At 39.7% G+C, this 20,073-nt stretch overlaps 1 protein-coding gene across 6 annotated transcripts in view; it reads left to right on the top strand.

Moving 5' to 3' along the window:
* The window catches only part of slit2 (slit homolog 2 (Drosophila)), a 113,270-nt gene that overhangs the window by 67,149 nt on the left and 26,048 nt on the right, over positions 1-20,073 (top strand). For 3 of the 6 annotated variants that reach the window (XM_028443607.1, XM_028443573.1, XM_028443616.1), the window contains exons 5-22: positions 3,080-3,151; positions 4,519-4,590; positions 5,657-5,728; positions 5,934-6,097; positions 6,240-6,251; positions 7,184-7,322; positions 8,718-8,789; positions 8,889-8,960; positions 11,500-11,571; positions 11,679-11,822; positions 13,380-13,543; positions 13,876-13,899; positions 17,955-18,105; positions 18,261-18,335; positions 18,560-18,703; positions 19,415-19,558; positions 19,651-19,817; positions 19,890-20,022. In XM_028443607.1, the coding sequence (XP_028299408.1) occupies positions 3,080-3,151; positions 4,519-4,590; positions 5,657-5,728; positions 5,934-6,097; positions 6,240-6,251; positions 7,184-7,322; positions 8,718-8,789; positions 8,889-8,960; positions 11,500-11,571; positions 11,679-11,822; positions 13,380-13,543; positions 13,876-13,899; positions 17,955-18,105; positions 18,261-18,335; positions 18,560-18,703; positions 19,415-19,558; positions 19,651-19,817; positions 19,890-20,022 (1,893 nt within the window). The remainder of the gene's footprint in view (positions 1-3,079; positions 3,152-4,518; positions 4,591-5,656; positions 5,729-5,933; positions 6,098-6,239; positions 6,252-7,183; positions 7,323-8,717; positions 8,790-8,888; positions 8,961-11,499; positions 11,572-11,678; positions 11,823-13,379; positions 13,544-13,875; positions 13,900-17,954; positions 18,106-18,260; positions 18,336-18,559; positions 18,704-19,414; positions 19,559-19,650; positions 19,818-19,889; positions 20,023-20,073) is intronic. The other 3 variants (XM_028443580.1, XM_028443590.1, XM_028443599.1) reach the window with 3 other exon arrangements.

The following is a 20,073-nucleotide window of genomic DNA, read 5'->3' as shown; positions in this document are numbered from 1 at the left end:
AATCATGATAAAGAAAGCAAAGTGGTTTCTTCTGAGGTCAAGGCAGACCGCAGAAAGCGTTAAAAGACGCAGAAAGTTGGCTACGCATCTGCTTACTGGTTCAAATCATGGCCACAGTGTATTTCTTTGTTTTTCAAAAATGTACAATTTTGCTCTTTGTTGGAGAACTTGATGCCAAGGCATCAGGAAGACTATGTTTTTCGGGTGTGAACTATAAAAGCCTGGTTTGGAGAGTAGGGGCCTAAATAGGTTTCTCTTGCTTAGAATAAATGTCATCAATAAAACAAATGTAATATAAGGAAAAGATACATAATACTGGTACATCAACAGTGTGTGGCAGAGCCTCTGCCTGTCTGGACTGGGCCAGTAGCCCATACCAGTTGTTATATTTCTCAGTGCGTCTCTTGGTGCATCTTGTGTGTCTCAGCTTTCAGACGGTTCCTATATCTTAGCAGCATGATATAGTTCCTGTGTGGGTCTAATACCTCCTGCCTCTTCAAAAAAGAAAAACACACACACACTGGGCTCAGCTGGAGCCTCTTTTAATGAAGGTAACCTCCCAGTTTAGGCACAGGGCCAGGGGTGATGGGTTAAATCTTTGGGGAAGTGGAGAACCAAAAAGAAAAAGACGATGCGGCAGCAGAGGAAACTAAGAAGAGTAAAAAATGATGCTGAGAATAGCACAAAATGATTAAGGTTCAGATGAAAACAAATCAGGTGCTTCGGTGCCAAACTGGATGAAAATCCACTCAAAGTCTGTAAGAAGTCAATTTCCTAGCTGAGGTAAAACGTGCTATTCACTCTCATTCTCTGTGGTGGTCTCGGTGATGAATAGGGTTTAGAGTGGCCTTCTGCACTTCCTCTAGAGCCCCACAGTAACCCCACCTGCCAATCACATTGACATGCCTGTACTGCGTTTGTGCATAGGAGTGTACATTGGAATGTGAACACTTCTATGACATCTTCACTGTCTTAAAAAAAAACATATTGTTTTTCTTCTGTGGTGATGTTTACACTGAGTGCAGTGTGCTGTATTGAACCTGTAAAATGTGTTAGTAACAAAGTTGTTTACACAAAGCATTGTGTCAAACAGTCACATCTGCTCATTATAAGATGCTGACAAGTTTTCTTTCAGATATTTTGTACTTGATAGCCAGATGCAATAGGTATACCCTGTGTAAGGCATTTGCTCTGCGCGAGTGTGTGTGTGTGTGTGTGTGTGTGTGTGTGTGTGTGTGTGTGTGTGTGTGTGTGTGTGTGTGTGTGTGTGTGTGTGTGTGTGTGTGTGTGTGTGTGTGTGTGTGTGTGTGTGTGTGTGTGTGTGTGTGTGGATGGTTAAGTAGGTTTTAAGAGTGTTTATATGGTCTTAGTATTCCAGTGGTTAAAGGAGCGTGGCTGTTTTCCAACCCCCCCCGGTGCTGTAAAAACAGTATCGTGATTCAGACCAGCGACTGTGTGTGTGCGTGTGTACGTGTGTGCGTGCTCAAGTGCACATGTGTGTGTAATTCGACCACATTTGATGCATGATGCGTTTTATTTAACGCTAAAATGTTTTCTGAATATTCTGCAAAAATCCAGATGAAAACTGTTCTACAGTTTTTCTACAGAACAGTAAATTATAGTTTTTGGTTTTGTATGTGTGTTCATTCATATTCTGTGTAATTATGATGAGCTTACGAGAGAGACACTTTTTTTATCGCAAAGGGGACGCGCCTTAACTAGCTCTCCATTCTGTCTATTTTTTTAAAAATAACATAAAAATGACACTTTTACAGTCAAACTATCAATTTAGACAGTTTGAAAAAAAGCACAACATTAAAATCTAAAGCACACACAGGGAAATGATACAAACCCCCCACAGAATACTGAGTAGAATCAAACTTTCTGCAAGTTTTATGAACCCAACATCATCTTCAAATAACGAGCCGTGATCCAAACTGAGGAAATAGTTAAACTTTATTACTAATAAATGAAAAAATGGAGGAATTTATAGCTGAGATAAAAAAAAAAAAAAGAATATTACGCTGGGCAGAAGAAAATAGGGAGAAGTCACACTATCATAACAGTCGACACTAACTTTCCTGAATTTATGACCAAACAAATGATAAAGTAAAGGAAAAAAGCATTTTTTATTTTCACACCTCACAAATTATTAAACAAAATGAAATTCAAAAAGAAAAAAACAATATAGAAAGCAAACAGTTTTTGTTGTTGTTGTTGTTGCCTTTAAAGGTCTTAAAAACAGTTCACCACCAATGTCAACTGATAATGACGGTCTGTTTGAAACTGTTTTCCTCAGGGCTCCTGCAGTCTTTGCTGTCAATTAAAAACATCCAACTGCCAACACACACACACACACACACACACACACACACACACACACACACACACACACACACACATAAAAAAACATAGCCTTTCTTTCTTTTTAGCCGAGCATCAATGCAATTACCAATAATCTTGAAGAACCTTCTGCACGTATGAAGCCATCACACGTCCCTCAGCTTTTTTATTCAACACCTGCAGGTTTTCTTTTTATGTTCTCGGCTACAAATGACTTTTTCAGAAACAGGTTTAGAGGCAGCAGGTGGAGACCCCGGAGATGGATGATACCTGCAGTGCTGATTATATACGATTGAAACTGCAGGAATGTGAGGAATGTGATGAGGCATTAACTTTTAGCCGATTAGCATGGTAGAGGTCACAGCTGAGGTCAAGAGCTGGAGGGTCAATAGGGAAAGGTCAGGGCGTCTGTCTGGATTTAGTAACACAGAGGGTCTGAGCATGACTCTCATAGTGTTTGGATGGAGATGAGACAAGTGGATTACATGCATTTTGTGTTTACATTCCTTCTTTACATGATTAATGGATAACCTGTTTGATTGAAGGAAGAGAAAGTTTAGGAAGTAAGGAGAGGTTACTACTGCCCCCTACAGGTGTCAGTATTTCATTTATTTGTGCTATAGTGAAATGATTTGTGTATGGCAGTTGGATGGGGGGACTTTGATGGGGGAACAACAGATATTGTGTAGGAATACAACAATAAACATGTGTCGCATATGTTTTTCTCTGTGTCTAGAGACCTCAGTGAGAACCAGATTCAGGGGGTTCCAAGGAAAGCCTTCAGGGGAGCCGTGGAAATCAAGAACCTGTGAGTGGCTCTCCAGTCATACGTCCTCAGTGTGTGTTGGTTTCTGGTGTTCTGCATTTATGGTCAATTCTGACTTTGCTAGATTAAAAAAAATAAACCTTTATGAACTATAACCATCAGAGTCTGTATTACATTTGAGCAGATACAGAAGAAAAATAGGGATGTTCCATATTAGCTATTTAATGTGATGCCCCACATTATTCAACTTTAATAATGGTGCCATTTTTTTTTTTAATATGTTGATCTTTTCAATACCGGTGGAAAAACCAGTAACAATGTCAACCAACATCACATTTTATGGCTAATATGATGAGCCGATAATATCAAGCGGCTACATTTGCAATTTTAACAAGATAAACAAAATCTTTAGATATAGAAATGTTGGATACAATTTTGTTTTGGAGATGGCACAAAGTAGAAATATTATTGATTTTAAATTCATAATTAAATACAATTGTATTCTATCTTTTATGTCAAGATTTATGACACATTTACTATTGCTACACAGATTTAAAAGTGACTGCTGAAATCTGTGGCCCTTCACTGGAACAGGTGACGGTGTTAAACACCCATGGGCCTTTGCATCAATATTTCATTGTGTTAAATGTCATGTGCCTCCTGCTTGCTGTAATCACTGCGCTTTAGCCTCTGCATGTGTTTACTGTGTGTCTAGGATCACGTCACGGACGTCTTTATGTTATGCCCTTTTCGTTTTGCTACACTCATAGTTATAATAATTGCCAGTCGTTTCGCAGGTTAAGTCATTTCCTGGCAGGAATCCTATGAATATAGATTTTCAAACTGCCTCACCGATTCCTGCTTGTTCGAATTCTTCCCGATTTTCTTTTCTAAATGTTCCACAATTATTATTAAAGGCCAAAGCATTTCATGTGATCTCGGTGTGCGGTGTGTCTCTTAACGTCTGTATGTGAGTGCATTAAAGAGCAAGTGACAGCACATGATTTACTGTCCTAATGTCCTAATTAAATTGTTTCAGCCAAACGAATCAGGGAAAGAGATTGGAGATTGGAGAGGGAGATGAGGGAGTGAGGAGGTAAAGAGGAGCGCATACAAATTAGACGTCAGATAGAAGACAGCGGGAAACAGGAGTGTGGGATGCAGATGAATGTATTGGGAAATGAATCTACAAAGAACAAAGAGAACAGAGGACAGAAGTACAGAAAGGAAAGTCAGTGAAGGAGTGAGCTCCTTGATAAGTTAGGCATTTAACGCAGGGTTCTTTTTCTCTTTTGTTGGCTGTCTTGAATTTCAGCTGAAGACGTGCACATTTACATCTTCCTTTTCTTCTTACTTCTTTTCTTTGTGTGTGTGTGTGTGTGCGTGTGTATGTGTGTGTGTTTTTGCAGCCAGTTGGACTACAACCACATCAGCTGTATCGAGGATGGAGCTTTCCGAGCATTACGTGACCTGGAAGTACTGTGAGTATCTGTTTGTTCATTGACCTGAGGTAAACAATAAACACCAGGATGTGTAACGTCTCTGGGCAGATTGTGTTTATTTGACCCCTATTTCATCCACTGGCCATTTATTCCCTCTACCAAGGAGCTAATGTTTTCACTGCCGTTTATGTATTTGTTTGTCTGTTAGCAGGATTACGTCAAAAGTACTTAATTGATTTTGACCAAATTTTTGCCAATAGTAGACCTCACGCAATGGAAGATTACATTTAATTTTCTAGGGCATATGTGTCAAACTCATGGCTCACGGGCCCAATGCAGCCCGAAGGAGAAAGTAATAATTATAGAGAAAACATGACTCACTGTGTAAATGAAACTCAACACTCCTGGTGCCTATGTCACATGATTGCATTCATCTTTAGTGTTGGAAAAAACTCAAAATTCTTACCAAATCTTTCATTTTCCCTCCAATTACTCCATACTATTTCCCTTAATTAAATAGTAATTGGTAACAAGATCTAGGAAATTTCTAGCAATGTCACTTAGTGCTAGAATATTGTCAGTTTCTTACATATTTTGTATTTTATGTATACGTAGAAGTGCTAACTGGGCACAATAATGTTGAAATTACTCAGTTTCCTGCATAAAATTTGTGGCCCACTAGAGATAGAACTTAGTTTTTGGCCCCTGAACTAAAATGAGTTTGACATCCCTGTTCTAGGGTATCCAGATCAATATATTGATTCTTGCTCAGTTTCAAAAATTGAAAAAAATCCCCACGTCTCATCATTGGTGAAATTCTAGAAATGTGTATTAATATCTGGCAAAAGGATATTTGGCGCTTGGCATAGTTTTTATTTTATTTTTGTATGTATTTTCCCGAGCCACACAGACTCCATGACTCCCAGGTGGTAAAGCATATGCACGTTGTTATATCCACATGGGAGGTTTCTTGGTGTTTTATGTTTTTAATCATTTAAAAAAAAAGGTTTCAATAAAAAAACAAAAAAAAAACACAAAATCGTCCTTTATTTGACTTTATTTTACAGATTGTTCTTAATCCTGGGTGTATTCTTTTTTTCTTCAGCACTCTCAACAACAATAACATCACCCGACTGTCCGTGGCCAGTTTCAACCACATGCCAAAGCTCAGGACCTTGTAAGTGATGTTTCTGCAGACCCTGCCCACATCCTGACCCCTGTAGAGGAAACCTCTTTCCCTCTCATCAATTTGTCGCCCTGATTAATGAATCTGTTTTCTCCTTCCTGCACGCACCCTAACCCCATTTCACCTTCTCCACCCCACCTCCTGTTCACACCACTGCCCCACCCTCTCCCATCACTCTCCCTCCTCTCCCACCCAGTCGCCTGCACTCCAACAACCTGCAGTGTGACTGCCACGTAGCGTGGCTCTCCGAGTGGCTCCGGCAGCGCCCCCGTCTGGGCCTCTACACCCAGTGTATGGCTCCTCCGCACTTGAGGGGCCACAATGTGGCTGAGGTGCAGAAGAAAGAGTTTGTGTGCTCAGGTAGGACATGTTGGAAGCTGCTGTGTTGGGATTCCTGTAGTGAGTTTCACCAGCTTCTTGTTGCATGGTGGATGAAAACCCATTCTCTGCTTTGTCCTGTTTCATCCTGTTCTGTTGTTGTGTTTTCCTCATGCTGTTCAAGATGAGGACGAAGGTATGTATTCATTTGGCATGTTTGATTTCAACTCTATTGTACGTGTTCTCTAAACAAAACACGGATCAGAGATTTTCAGGAGAAGGTTAAATACAGTCATGTTAATCGAAATTCGATTATGATTTTAATTATTACATTTAACGATTAGAGAAATAACATAGTCGGTAAAAAAGAAAAAAAAACAATTAAAAAATAATGTTTTCATTTATTTTTTCCAATTATATATGTGTTTTATTTGCTATTTATAAATGCAAAAACAACATAGTTGGCAAACTTCCACCATTTAGGATTTCTACAAAGAATAAAACATGCTGCTGTTTTAGGCCAAATATCTATAAAGGATTGGAGTTTAAACGTCCTACGCCTTCTGTTCCCAACTAATACACTTCTAGTGCAGTATTGCATTTGTTTACAAAAGTTTTCAAGTTACATTTTTGTTATTCTTCAAAGAATATATATTTTACAGTGGTTCATACTCCAGTGAACATACTTGAATTCATAATTTATAGTTCCCTGTTCAATGGCAATGCACTGCAATTGTTTACAAAAAGGGGAAAATACTTGAATAGTATTTTAATTAATACTTTGCACCTCTTTATTTATTTGCACTCAAATAATATATTTCTTTGTATTTTTTGTTTTGTTAAAAAATGAATATACTTGATTGATTTTATTCATGTGTAAAGAATATATTTTAAATTGTTTTGTACAAAAAATAAATAATTCTTGGTTGACAAATAATTGTTATTTCAATTATGACTAAAATAATTGAGATCACTATTTTTCCTGTAATCGACCAGCCCTAAGTCATGTAGATCCTGTTCTTCATATATTCTCAGGCGAGCCGCATTTTTCCTTTTCCTGCGAGTTATAGAGTTTACCAGTCTAAGTCTGTTACCCACTGATACCACTGGACCTTTGTCTCCCTGTAGGTCACCAGACGTCATCGTACTCCTCCTGCAGTGTGTTACAATGTCCAGAGTTCTGCACCTGCAGTAACAACATCGTGGACTGCAGAGGAAAGGGTTTGACAGAAATACCCACCAACCTGCCTGAAACCATTACTGAGATGTAAGACACACACACACACACAAAGCCCTTGTGCAGTGATGTTTCTTTTGCTCGTTTGCTGTACGTCTAAATTTTCTTTTGTGACTCCTTCCTCCTTTTTGATGCACTACCACCCCCCCACCCCCACCCCCTCTCCGCCCATCACTATATCTGTGTTGTGAAATAAAACCACACATCTGTGAAATGAGAAAGCCTGATCATGCAGTTCTTCCAAGCTTAAGAAAATAATGAGGGAATCAATGAAGTGAGGAATAAGAATAAAAAGATTATTTGGAGAGGCTATAGCCGGGATGTGAAACATTATGGAACGCAGACCAAATCCAGTCCACCTGAAGGTCCAGTTCACATTTTGTTCAGCTTTGCAAAAAGAAAAAAAGTCAGATTTGTTGATTATTATTCAACAATATGGGGGCAGGGTTGGGGTCAATTACATTTTTCAGTTACAATTACATTTTCAATTACAATTCAATTACGATTACAGTGACCAGCATTTTTTCCAATCACAATTAGATTACAAATCCTCAGAAAGTCAATTACTATGACGTTCTCAATTACTAAAGTTCAATTACAATTAATTACTATTACTGAGCCTGAAATAAATAACCAAATAAAAGTTAACTTTCCTCTTGTGTTAGCTTTCTGTTAGCATCTCTTATGATAACGAGTCCTAAATCACATATCTATCTTCTAATTTCCTTCCTAATCAATGAAAATATAGGTTTTAATATTTTTGGTGTGAGGGTCTGAGCCTTTCTTGTATCAGTATACCCATCGATTTCAATATTTTTTAAATGATAAAATGTGTGAAAGCTTGATATGAAACATATTTTAATAATTTTTAACTACATATGTGTAGAACTGTACATAGAACATGGTTCCCCAGTTTTGCATTACATTACAATTACATTTTCTTTTTGAATTTTCATGGCAATTACAATTACATAGTAAATTATCTGAACGCAATTACAATTTAATTACAATTACGACAGCAACAGATTTTTAAAATTATAATTATGCCATTATTCCTGAATATCAATTACGCGATTACAATTATAATTGGGGGGGATTATGTTATTGTTGCGACTTTGTGTTAGGTTAAGTATCCACAATTTTTTTTAAAAAACTGCTAAATTATTTAAAAATTCTGTAACATTTCTTGAAAAATCCCCACATTTCTTTCCTCTGGTTCATTTCTGAATTCCTAAAGTGCTTTTTTTGTTTTATGGCATGCTAGAGACCACACATAAGAGAAATGTGACTAAACAAAGCATCTTATCAGTATATGACCCCCCCCCCAGCACTAAGCAGCAATAAACAGTGTATCTGAGACTGTGGTGTGGTGAGGGAGATGCTAACGTCCTTCTTAACTGATCTGTTCTGTGTGTTTGGTTGCAGACGACTGGAGCAGAACGCTATCAAGGTGATCCCAGCTGGAGCCTTTTCTCCTTATAAGAAGCTGCGTAGGATGTGAGTCGACATCTGTCCTGCTTTTTTGTGTTTGTGTTTGTCCCCTCCTTAACTTGGTGTTTTTAATTTGTATTTTTCTCTGTTTTGAACTTTCTGCAGAGATTTGAGTAACAACCACATATCTGAGCTGGCATCAGACGCCTTCCAGGGGCTGCGCTCCCTTAACTCTCTGTGAGTACTGAGGGATACTTTTCAATTATGATTGTTCAGTCACCCTCCTTTCAATTTGCCAGGTAGCTCCATCCAGTTAATCATCATGTCAAACCAGTAGGTAACTGGAATGAGTTTTTTTTGAAGATGTTTAGCTCTAAACCTTGTTTTCTTCAGCTACTCATGATGTTCTGAACATCTTATGCAAACCTTTTAGCTTAGTGGTCAACATGTGCATGGGCTTAGTTTAATAATTAGGCTCTCACTCCCAATGTGACAACATGGGATTATATTAAAATTAGTAATCTGAATGAGTTTTAACTTTATCAGTATTTTGAATGACAGATACTTGGTCCACACGTGTTATCATCCAGCATCATTAACGTTTGCTGCTAATGGTCTTATTGCCTGTTCACCACTTGTCCTTCTTATAAATGTTTTTATTCAACGCTGACCAGTGCAAACTGGGAACAAACCTTACCTGATAAGGCCTGTAAGTAAAACCCTTTAAAGGTGCAGTCCGCAAGGTCGGAAAGCTGGAGGGTTTCAATTTTCATTACATTTGTGTGTCGACCATTCACGGTTAATTTATTTATCATTATCTGCTCTTTTCTTTGTGTCGCCAATTATCTTTTTTTTCAAATTTAGTCATTTTTTTAATTTATTTTTAAAATTTCTTCTTCTCCCACCCCTTCCAGTTATTCTCCTTGGTCTTGCATGTATGTTTCAAAGTAAAAAAAAAATAATAATAATATTTCAAATATTAAAAAAAAAAAGAAAAGCTAGCATGACCTCAACTAGCAAGACCACCCCTAAGCTCCACCCCTCCGACATACTCCCATCCAAAGCCACGCCCCCATAAGCTTGAACATGCATCTTTTGATAGAAAAATAACAAATCCCCCTGAAGTGAAACAAATAATGCGCTGTCCCACAGAAAGAATCAACATCTGCATCACTTTTCAGACCCGTCTATTGCCTCATTCCTGCTCCATGGTGTCACGTGATGAGTGTGCACCCATTAGAAGGGCGGGACAGAAGGGGGCATGGGCAGGACAAGGCATGAAGGCATGTGATTGGTTATTTTCTTTCAGACCAAATGGCAGGGATTGGTCAGAGTTTTTACAGGATTCTACGTAGGTTTAATTCTTTTCATTCCCTGATTACATCATATATTGACTACTTTCAGGATGGAAGGATCATTTCACCCAGTAGAAGAAAAAAGTTCTTTAAGGCACCTTTAAAGTCATTTAATGAAGCTTGATTTGGACTAATAGGAGTAATAGGCCCCATTAGTGTGAACCATGCATCCAACTTTGTTTATCTGCAGCTGAAATAGCAGAAATCAATTTGGACACACTTCAATGCAACACTGACCAGGAGTTAAGAATCTTTGTTTCAAACTGTTTGGAACTGTCTCCACACCTTTAAATGCCTCAGATGTGTTTGGATTTGTATTAGGCTCACATCTTTATGCAGTAGACAGCAAGACTAGATTTAAAGAGATTAAAACTAAAGCCAAAAGTTCACACCAGGCCTTATGAGCACTCGCTGAGACTCTGTAGTCAAATATGGTTCATGACTCATATTGGGTGACAGGTTTTTACTGCAACATTACATTTCTCTGAAAGCCTTTACTACATGCATATGACTCTGCAGCCATGGTTTCTGCCTCCTGAGCCTCAGGGTGAATCTTTATCAACAACGACGGAGCCAAGGAGGGGGCCAGAGTTGTTTAATGAAGGCGTTATATCAAGGTCGCTAAAAGACTTTCTAAAGTCAATAATTTCTAAAAGCTGAATTGCTGAATGGAGACTTCTGCCACCTCATTACACATGCACTATGGAGCGAAGGGGACAAACAGATTCATGCTGACACATCACACGCAGCTATCACATTAAAGCTGAACTGCATCCCTGATATGTGTCACTGTTAAAAGAAGATGCAGATAAGCTATTGTTACTGCATGTTACGGTACACGGGCCGTGTGTCTGCAAAGCTATTGAAAGGTCTGTGCTGCTAATGTCTGAGGCACAAATGAGGCATCCATTCCCCAACAGTTATTCCCCAGGTCTCTCTGGGACGGCGACTCAGCACTAAAGCACATTGTAATGCAAGCCAGTGTGGAGCATACAGATGAAGGATTGTGTGTGAGTGCATGCATGTGTGTGCACGCCGCAATCATTAACTCTAATGTTCACTGTAGGGACAAGATTTTCAAACCCAGAAAGCAAAGATGAGGTAAAGCTGAATAACTTGATAAATAAAAGGTTTGCCACACTTGATTTACAGCAGAAACATGTTTTTGTAAAAATGTCACATCCAATTTTTCTTTATCAAGTACACCATAAATAATACAACTTTATTATTAGAGTTTGGAAATCAAAGCCAAGGTATGTTATAGTTTGAGGTTTTGATGACAAACAGCTGCCGGGGGACGGATGGAAGTGGGAGTAGGTCTGATATTGTGTATTGTTTGGATTGTAAATCCAGTGTTTGACGATGCCATGTTGTGTGTGGCCCAACTCATTATTTATTAATGTAGTGTTTGCACTCTGCAGGGTACTATATGGGAACAAAATCACTGAGATTTCAAAAGGTCTTTTTGAGGGACTGTTTTCCCTGCAGCTGCTGTGAGTAAACCAACACACACTTACTTACACACACACACACACACACACACACACACACACACACACACACTCACTCAAATCCCTGCTGCTGTATGTATTTGTTTCAGACTTCTGAACGCCAATAAGATAGCATGTCTGCGAGTAGATGCCTTTCAGGACCTTCATAACCTCAACCTGCTGTCGCTTTACGACAACAAGCTCCAAACCATCGCCAAGGGGACGTTCTCCTCTCTGAGAGCCATCCAAACGCTGTACGTATACACTTAAAGCGCTCAGCTCAGCTTTGGGGCTTTGATAAAAAAAGATTGATGGTACACATTTGAGACAAATCACTACAGACATAAATAAAAGCCCTGGAGGGTTCCAAAGATTTTAAAACTTTTTAGCTACAATGTGACTGAGCATTTTCTTTTATCCTGCTCTACACTAAAGGCTTCAAATAAAAAGGTAAAGTTATTCCAATGTCGGTTAACTGATATAATGTTGTTGTGTTTTTAAACCCATTGATATCTACAGTATATGAGAGCTGAATAAATAAACATGGGTGATTTTATGGTACGTTCTCACCAAACGCGTTTCGGACATTAAAATCGTGCCTCACACACGTAGTTGGACGCTTGTGCTCATTGAATACAGACGCTTGTCACCAGTGTTGAAGATGCTCGGGACACGCGCCCAGCACGTCGAGGGGAGGTGCTTCTCTGTTGGTGTACATAGAATGGATGATATTGTGGCAATCAGTTACGTTCATAATTCACCCAGTGACTGTGAAGTGGTGGGGACCATTGTGGTGAGAAGGCTGTGTTTCCGGTCGGATGTATTTTGGTGTGAATCAGTGTGTGCACTGTGATGTCAGAGGGCTTTAGAGAAGTGTGGGTTGATGGAGAATAAAGTTTGGAGTTCCTTGCTGAACACGCCGCCTCCGACTCCCGTTCATCGGCTCTAGATTATTGAGAGAATGACTTGGCTTTATTTGCGCCTCGGCGCCATTACTGGATTCACCAGAGCTGCTCTCGGACGAGAGTTGCTTTCAGCGCTATTTCCGTCTCTCCCGTGCCCAGTTTGACGACCTGCAGATCGGCATTGGTGCTCGCATCTCCTACCAGGACACCAATTACAGGTGCTTTATTCCAGTAGAAGAGCGCCTGTTTATCTGTTTCCGCCACTGGTTAGTTTTTTTTCTTCTTCTCATTATTCTGAATACGTCACGGTTGGGGAAAGCTCCTGATTGGTCAACGCGCCGCGATAGGCCCCAAAAGTTCAGCAATCCCAACTCCAGCGTCGGCCGCGTTGGATGCTCCGGAGGCACGTCAAAAGCATCCGCCGCGCGAAAAGCTTCAAAACGCGCCGCACAGGAGGCGTCGTACAGGAGTCGTACATGAAATACTCAAGTAAAAGTAAAAAGGAGCTCAAATAAATATTACTCAAAGTAAAGTTACTAGTTACTTTCACATTTATGTTTTGTAATAAATCTTCCCACGGTTCCCTTGCATACAGTAAACATCTCATGTACTTAAAATGAAAGAGATGAAATCTTGCACAATTGGATTGAATTTATTATTATTTATTCATTATTTTATTTTCCCCAAAGGCATTTGTTTACAATTATATTTTTTAAAGAAAATAACGCCAATTAATTAAATTCAAAATAAAAACATTCTCAGGCTCTAAGTATAGCTATATTTAATAACTCTAAAACTCAGAAAATAACCAGCATTCATTGTGTGTGTGTGTGTGTGTGTGTGTGTGTGTGTGTGTGTGTGTGTGTGTGTGTGTGTGTGTGTGTGCGTGTGCGTGTGCTGAATCAGTCATTTAGCCCAAAACCCGTTTATCTGTGACTGCCATCTGAAGTGGCTGGCTGACTACCTGCAAGATAATCCCATCGAGACCAGTGGCGCCCGCTGCACCAGCCCCCGGAGGCTGGCCAACAAACGCATCGGTCAGATCAAGAGCAAGAAGTTCCGCTGCTCAGGTACACGAAAACGCACACACACACACACACACACACACAATAATAATAAAAAAGTAGTTACTACTGCGGGAAGTCCACATACGCACATTCTACAGACACACAGATCCTCATTGATGATATTGAAGTCGCACCATCTTCCCCGCTGCTCTCATTCTGTGTATTCCTGCTGGGATTTTCCCCTCAGTCTCTTTCCATTAACCTCTGCCCCCATTTGCGAGTTCTTTGGGATCTCTTGCAATTTTTTTCTACACACACACACACACACTCATTTTGAGTCTTGCCTTTGGGTCTTTTGTTGTTTTTCACTTTCACTCTTTCTGCCTCTCCATTAGCGAGAGAAGAATATATCCTCCCAGGTAATGTACGAACCATTAGTGTGTGTATGAGTGTGTGTGTTTTAAAGCATAGTTCACTCGACCTTTTATACACTTGATTGATATGCATGAACCAGCACTTTTTAACGTGTGTCACAATGCATCACATTTAAAAAGTGATCGGATTTTGTTCCTCTGCAGTGTGTTTTCAACAGTATTTGTACTCTTCACTTTCACAGACGTAGGAACTGCCATACCATGGAAACTGTGTGTGGGGCTTTATTTAAATGGCGGTTTTAATGGCACATCCATCACAGAGACGAGGTTCAATACAGCTTCCTCCTCGCTTCTCAGCACATCTAATGATAGCTAATGTCGGCGCTTGTGTCCCTGACCATGTGCGTCCGTTTCTTTCACCGCTGAACATCAAAAGGTCATACAGCGACTGTGCTCAGAGGGAAGCTGGGTAATATATTCAGATCAGAAATGCATATGAGATCAGTCGCAGGGCTAAAGGCGGTCATTACCCTGGCTGCACACAGAGGAGGCCTGGTGTGTGTGTGTGTGTGTGTGTGTGTGTGTGTGTGTGTGTGTGTGTGTGTGCACACTGAAATCATTAACTCTGATGTTCACCATGGGGACAAGATTTCAAAGCCTCGAAACCTGAGATATGAGGCGAGGCAGAATAATTTAGTAATGATTGTGGTTGAAAAGTTGAACAAACGTATTTTTATTGTGTAGCACGACATCAGTCATTTTAACCAAGTTCTTTTAGTGACGTCACAATAAGTGTTGTCTTATTTATGAGTCTTTCTCATATTCTTTAGCCGAAAAAAAGAACGTAAATTGAACCTTCTTTTCATTTCCCATTCAAACACTTTTGGTTTGGGTCTCGTGAGTTTTAATTCATGTGAATAATGTTCAAAGAGGCCCAAAACAAAGTGTTTAGAGCAGGCTATTGTTATTTAAGGTGTGCGGTGCGTGCATCTATTTTCACAATCTGCTAAATGCAAAAGTAAGCCTGAGGTGTGTGTTGGATGAGTCGGCCTATCCTGTGTCATGTTATGCCAGCATGATTTTCACTCCTCACGAGTCCTTAGTCCTTAAAGTAAATCACTGCCTGGGGACACAGTGTGTATTTCAGCACAAAGTGCAGCTGTTTTTCTGGTGCTTTCATCAGCCCTCTCTCCTCCTATTCAAATAAACCTGTGAAATCCGTCTTCTTTCTCCCACTGCCTTTCTAACACACTCAGGAGTACACCATGTCGGCTGTAAGTAACACATGCACACATGAACACACACGCTTCCACGTCAACTTCAGATCCCTCACCTGTTGTCCCTGAGCTGACCTCTGACCTTTGACCCCTGTACTCGTGACTCCTCGTGTCTTTATTACCTACGACAACCATCGATGAAACATACACTAGCATACAATGATCAATGATGATTGACGAGGTTTTCTCCTGTTTTTGTCGCTCTGTGTGTGTGTGTGTGTGCGTGTGTGTGTACATGTGTTTGTTGGTGGTGCCCAGAGGTCAGGGCTTCTCTTACGTATAGTACTGCTGTAACTCTCCTCCATCCCGTCTGCTCCAGCTGCTTTGGTCCTGCTCTGTTGTTTGGGGTTTTAAAAATTAAAATCATTGTTCCTTTTTTCCCACTTTTTCCTTGTAAACATTACTGGACCTCCTGTTGTTCGTCTTCTTGTCCATTTATCTTCTTTCTTTGCAAGAACCCTTCCTTCCTTTGTCTTTTTACAGCCTTAAATGAATGATAATAATAATAACTCAGAGATGACAAACCTCCGCCAAGCGCCGTATATTCTCTTTGCTAGATATTGGTAGTTATCTGGATTAGTGATACCATTATCAGTTTCACTTTACAGGCTTGTAAGAAAAAATAAAAGGCTTGTAAGAAATTTTTATCCTCATTAATAACAATGCGATAATTCCAAATGTAGTGTGTTTCAGAAAACACCCGATTTACCGGTGATATGCCATCTGGATCCGATCTGGATGAAACTCGGTTGGAGGACTCAACCCGACATAGCTTAGTTAAATTTCTTACAGTCAATCAGTCAATTATTAACCAAGATATGATTTTTCTGAATTTTTTAAACTAATCCAGAATCAGTATATTGATCCGGATCATCCAAACAATATAATCCTTTACCCATTTGGGATATTTCCTGAAAATTTTATCAAAATCTGTCAATCTTATCAAATTAGTTTTTTAGTTAAACTGTACAGTCAAACAAAAAAATTAACTTTTAGATGCAATGAAGGCGGCAAAACATAACCTCCTTGGTGTAGGTAATAATAATTTTTTCATTGTTTTTTTCAATGACAGTATAATGGTTTACAGTGACATTCAAAAAAAAGAAAAGAAACAAGCTCAAAAAAAACAATAACAAGCAAATGAACAATAATACCATAATATGTGACCATTAAAGAAAATATCCCACTAAGTTTGGCTTCACCTAGTCTTAGCTAATACCATGCATTAGAATTACAGACTGATTATTGCCCTGTCATGGTTTTGGCTCTCCTCATTCACCCTAACCCTTACACATTTCTTCTCCTTTATTCATCTACCTTTTGTTTTTCCTAACACATTGTCCCACTCATTAGTCCTAACTGCATCCAACCTTAAACCTTTCCCTCTTATTCTCACTTTTTCTCTTCCTCTGAACTGGAAAACCTAAACCAACATCTTAAAATCACTTGCTGCCTCCTTTTTATCCTCTTTGTTGTCATTTTTTTTCCTTCTTCCCGATCCCACTCTGGTTTCTCCTCCTCCGCCTCTCCGTCTGCTCTTCCCACCCCTGTGTTCCAGTGGAGGAGCAGTCAGTCAGTCAGCAGGTTGTTCCTTTGTGCTTGATCTAACCATGTGGCTGCCAGGTTCCTATAGTGGAACATGGTTCTGTCAAGCACCATGGAACGGCCCTGCAAACCCCTACAGCATGGCAGACACGCAAAAGACAGCAAACGTTTGTTTGTAATTGTCTCTGTGTGTGTGTGTGTGTGTGTAAGTTACATTCCCCTGCTGTGTTCTTACTTTTGATGGTGCCTGATCTGTGCCAGGGTTTCTAACATTAACATTTTCTTTAGAGTCTGCCAGGACAAAGAAGCTCCAGTCGGTTTGTTGTCATGTGGCTGCATGTTTTGATCTTCTCAGTCTGTGTGTGTGTGCGTGTGCGTAAGTTTGTGTGTCTTTGTCATTTAAAGGCAGTGTTTTAAAATGATGCTATGAAGAGCGTTGGTTGTGTTCTCATTAAGGATCAAAGTATCAAAAGCAACGCTGTTTATTAGCATCAATTTGAAATTCTTCCATCGTATTAGGTCTTTAATTTCACATTTGCGATTTGGTAATTCAGGAGACGATACCAATCCATGTAACATTCGTTCATTCCTTTTTCATTATGTAACAAAAACATGAAAAATGAAAAAAAAAAAAAAAACTCATTATTTGATATTTGTTTCCAAAACCAAAATGAAAAAAACGGAAAACGCCTTGTTTTTCAAATTCAAGCTCTTTTGCTGCCGTACAGTAAACAAAAAATGAACACTACCGATTGGCCAAAGTACGTGACCCGGAAGTGTACTCTCATCTGACGCTAACGGCAGTTCGGCATGACAAGATCGCTGCTTCCAACTGTGCATCTGAACCGTGTCCTTTTCGCTTTAGCTGGTGTTGGGCAGAGAACCTCCTCACGGACATTTCGGAGGATTTAGAGACCCCTAAGTGTTGCAAAGCTAAAGATATCTCGGAATGTGTAGCGCTTCACTTCCGGGTCACATACTTCGGCCAATTGGTCAATCGGTAATGGAGAAAACGGATAAAGGTGTTTGTTTTCCGTTTTTTAATTTTCTGTACCAAAGAAAAAGAGCTTGAATTTGAAAAACAAGACGTTTTTTTTATTTTGGTTTTGGAAACACATATCAAATAATGAGTGTTTTTTTTTTCATTTTTCATGTTTTTGTAACATAATGAAAAACAAATGAAAGAATGATACACGGATTGATACCAGTAAATGCTGGGGGTCGACTCTCATCCTGTGAGGGCATTCACTGATGTGTGTGGGGTATATTTGTGACCAGGTACCGAGGATTACCGCAGTAAACTGGGAGGCGACTGCTTTGCTGACCTAGCCTGTCCTGAGAAGTGTCGCTGTGAGGGCACGACAGTGGACTGCTCCAACCAAAAACTCACCAAAATCCCAGATCACATTCCTCAATACACCGCTGAACTGTGAGTCAGAATGAATTCTACAGTGTGTATCTTTGTGTTTAGTGGAAGAAAAATAAAAAACTTACATCAGTCTTGATCCCTGTGCGTCTAATCTGCTTGTTTTCTTTTTGTCTTTGTCTGTGTTCTCTTCTTCTCCCTCTCTCCTTTATTCTTAGGCGTTTGAACAACAATGAGTTCACTGTGCTCGAGGCGACTGGAATCTTCAAAAAGTTGCCTCAACTCAGGAAGATGTGAGTCAGATGCATAAATGTAACAAGAACAATCAAAACACACAAAAAAAGCAGTCATTCTCAGGTCTCACAAAGTAACCACATGTCAACATAACTATGTGCATTTTGCCTTCTGTCAATGATTCCACCCTCATCCCACAACTTTGAATCTCTGTTTTTTTGTTTCCATGCATATCCTTACACCGCCTACCCAATCTTGTCCTCACTGCTTCCTCCTTTTTCAGTAACCTGAGCAACAACCGCATCACTGACATCGAGGAGGGGACGTTTGAAGGAGCCTCAGGGGTCAATGAGCTGATCCTGACCTCCAACAAACTGGAGAACATACACCACCGCATGTTGAAGGGACTGGGTGGCCTACGCACACTGTGGGTACACACACATACACACACATCCCATACTGATATATCCTACTTAAGTGGAAGTACAAATACGTCACACATAAAATACTCAAGTACAAGTAAATAGTAGCTCAATTAAATAATACTTAAAGTAAAAGTTACTTTCACCCTCTCACATTTATTTTTGGGAATAAATGTTACCATGGTTCCCTTGCATACAGTAAACATCTCATGTATAAATTTAAAAAGGAAAATCTTGCACAGTTAGAATTTCATCTGTTTTCTACAAAGGCATCTGTATAAAATAACGTGTAATTATTAAAAAAACAAAAAAAAAAACAACTATGAATTCAATAAAAAAATAAGAAATAAATTATCGGGTTCCAAGTATATCTACATTTATGAACTCCAAAACAGAGAAAATAACCAGCATTCAATGGTGTTTTGTGCTATGCATTACGTTTAATCTGATTGGTCGACTATGATGTGATGCATTTGATTGTTATCTGGTTATTTCATTTCTTTTAGTTTCACAATGTCCATTGATTATTTTAAAACAAAAAATTTACTCAGAACCGATGATTAATTACTTTACTTCCTACAAGTACAATTTCTGATTTTTAAATATACTGAAAGTACAAGCACCCATGAAAGCTACTCTATTACAGTAACGTGAGTACTTGTAATGCGTTCCATAATGTGGTGTGTGTGTGTGTGTGTGTGTGTGTGTGTGTCCAGTATGCTGAGGAGTAACCGTATCAGCTGTGTGAGCAACAGCAGTTTCGTGGGGCTGAGCTCAGTGCGTCTCCTGTCACTTTACGACAATCAGATCACCTCTATGAACCCCGGCGCCTTCGACACTCTTCATTCCCTTTCCACTCTGTGCGTATAAATAACGTGATATGTGTAAATATACTGTATATTGACTAAAATTAAACAGGAACTTGTTTCTCATTTTCTCCTTTGCTCTGCAGGAACCTGCTGGCCAATCCCTTTAACTGTAACTGTCACCTGGCTTGGCTCGGCGATTGGCTGAGAAGAAAGCGCATCGTTACGGGTAACCCTCGATGCCAGAACCCGTACTTTCTGAAGGAGATCCCCATCCAGGATGTGGCCGTCCAGGACTTTGCCTGTGAAGAAGGTAAAACAGGAGTGAAATAAAGCTGATATATGGAATTCTTCATTGTGGATTTTTATGATCTGTGCCCCACAGGGAATAATGAGAACAGCTGCTCTCCGGTGCTGAGGTGTCCTGCTGAATGCTCCTGTCTGGACACCGTGGTGCGCTGCAGCAACAAGGGTCTCACCACGCTGCCCAAAGGCCTCCCCAAGGAAACCACAGAGCTGTGAGTTCAAGTGCAGCATGTTTTATTCAGCCTGGATGGTTTTGGTCCTAG

This window comes from Gouania willdenowi, chromosome 1, assembly GCF_900634775.1.
Source record: "Gouania willdenowi chromosome 1, fGouWil2.1, whole genome shotgun sequence".
NCBI lineage: Eukaryota > Metazoa > Chordata > Actinopteri > Blenniiformes > Gobiesocidae > Gouania > Gouania willdenowi.
This window is presented reverse-complemented; position numbering and strand designations above follow the sequence as displayed.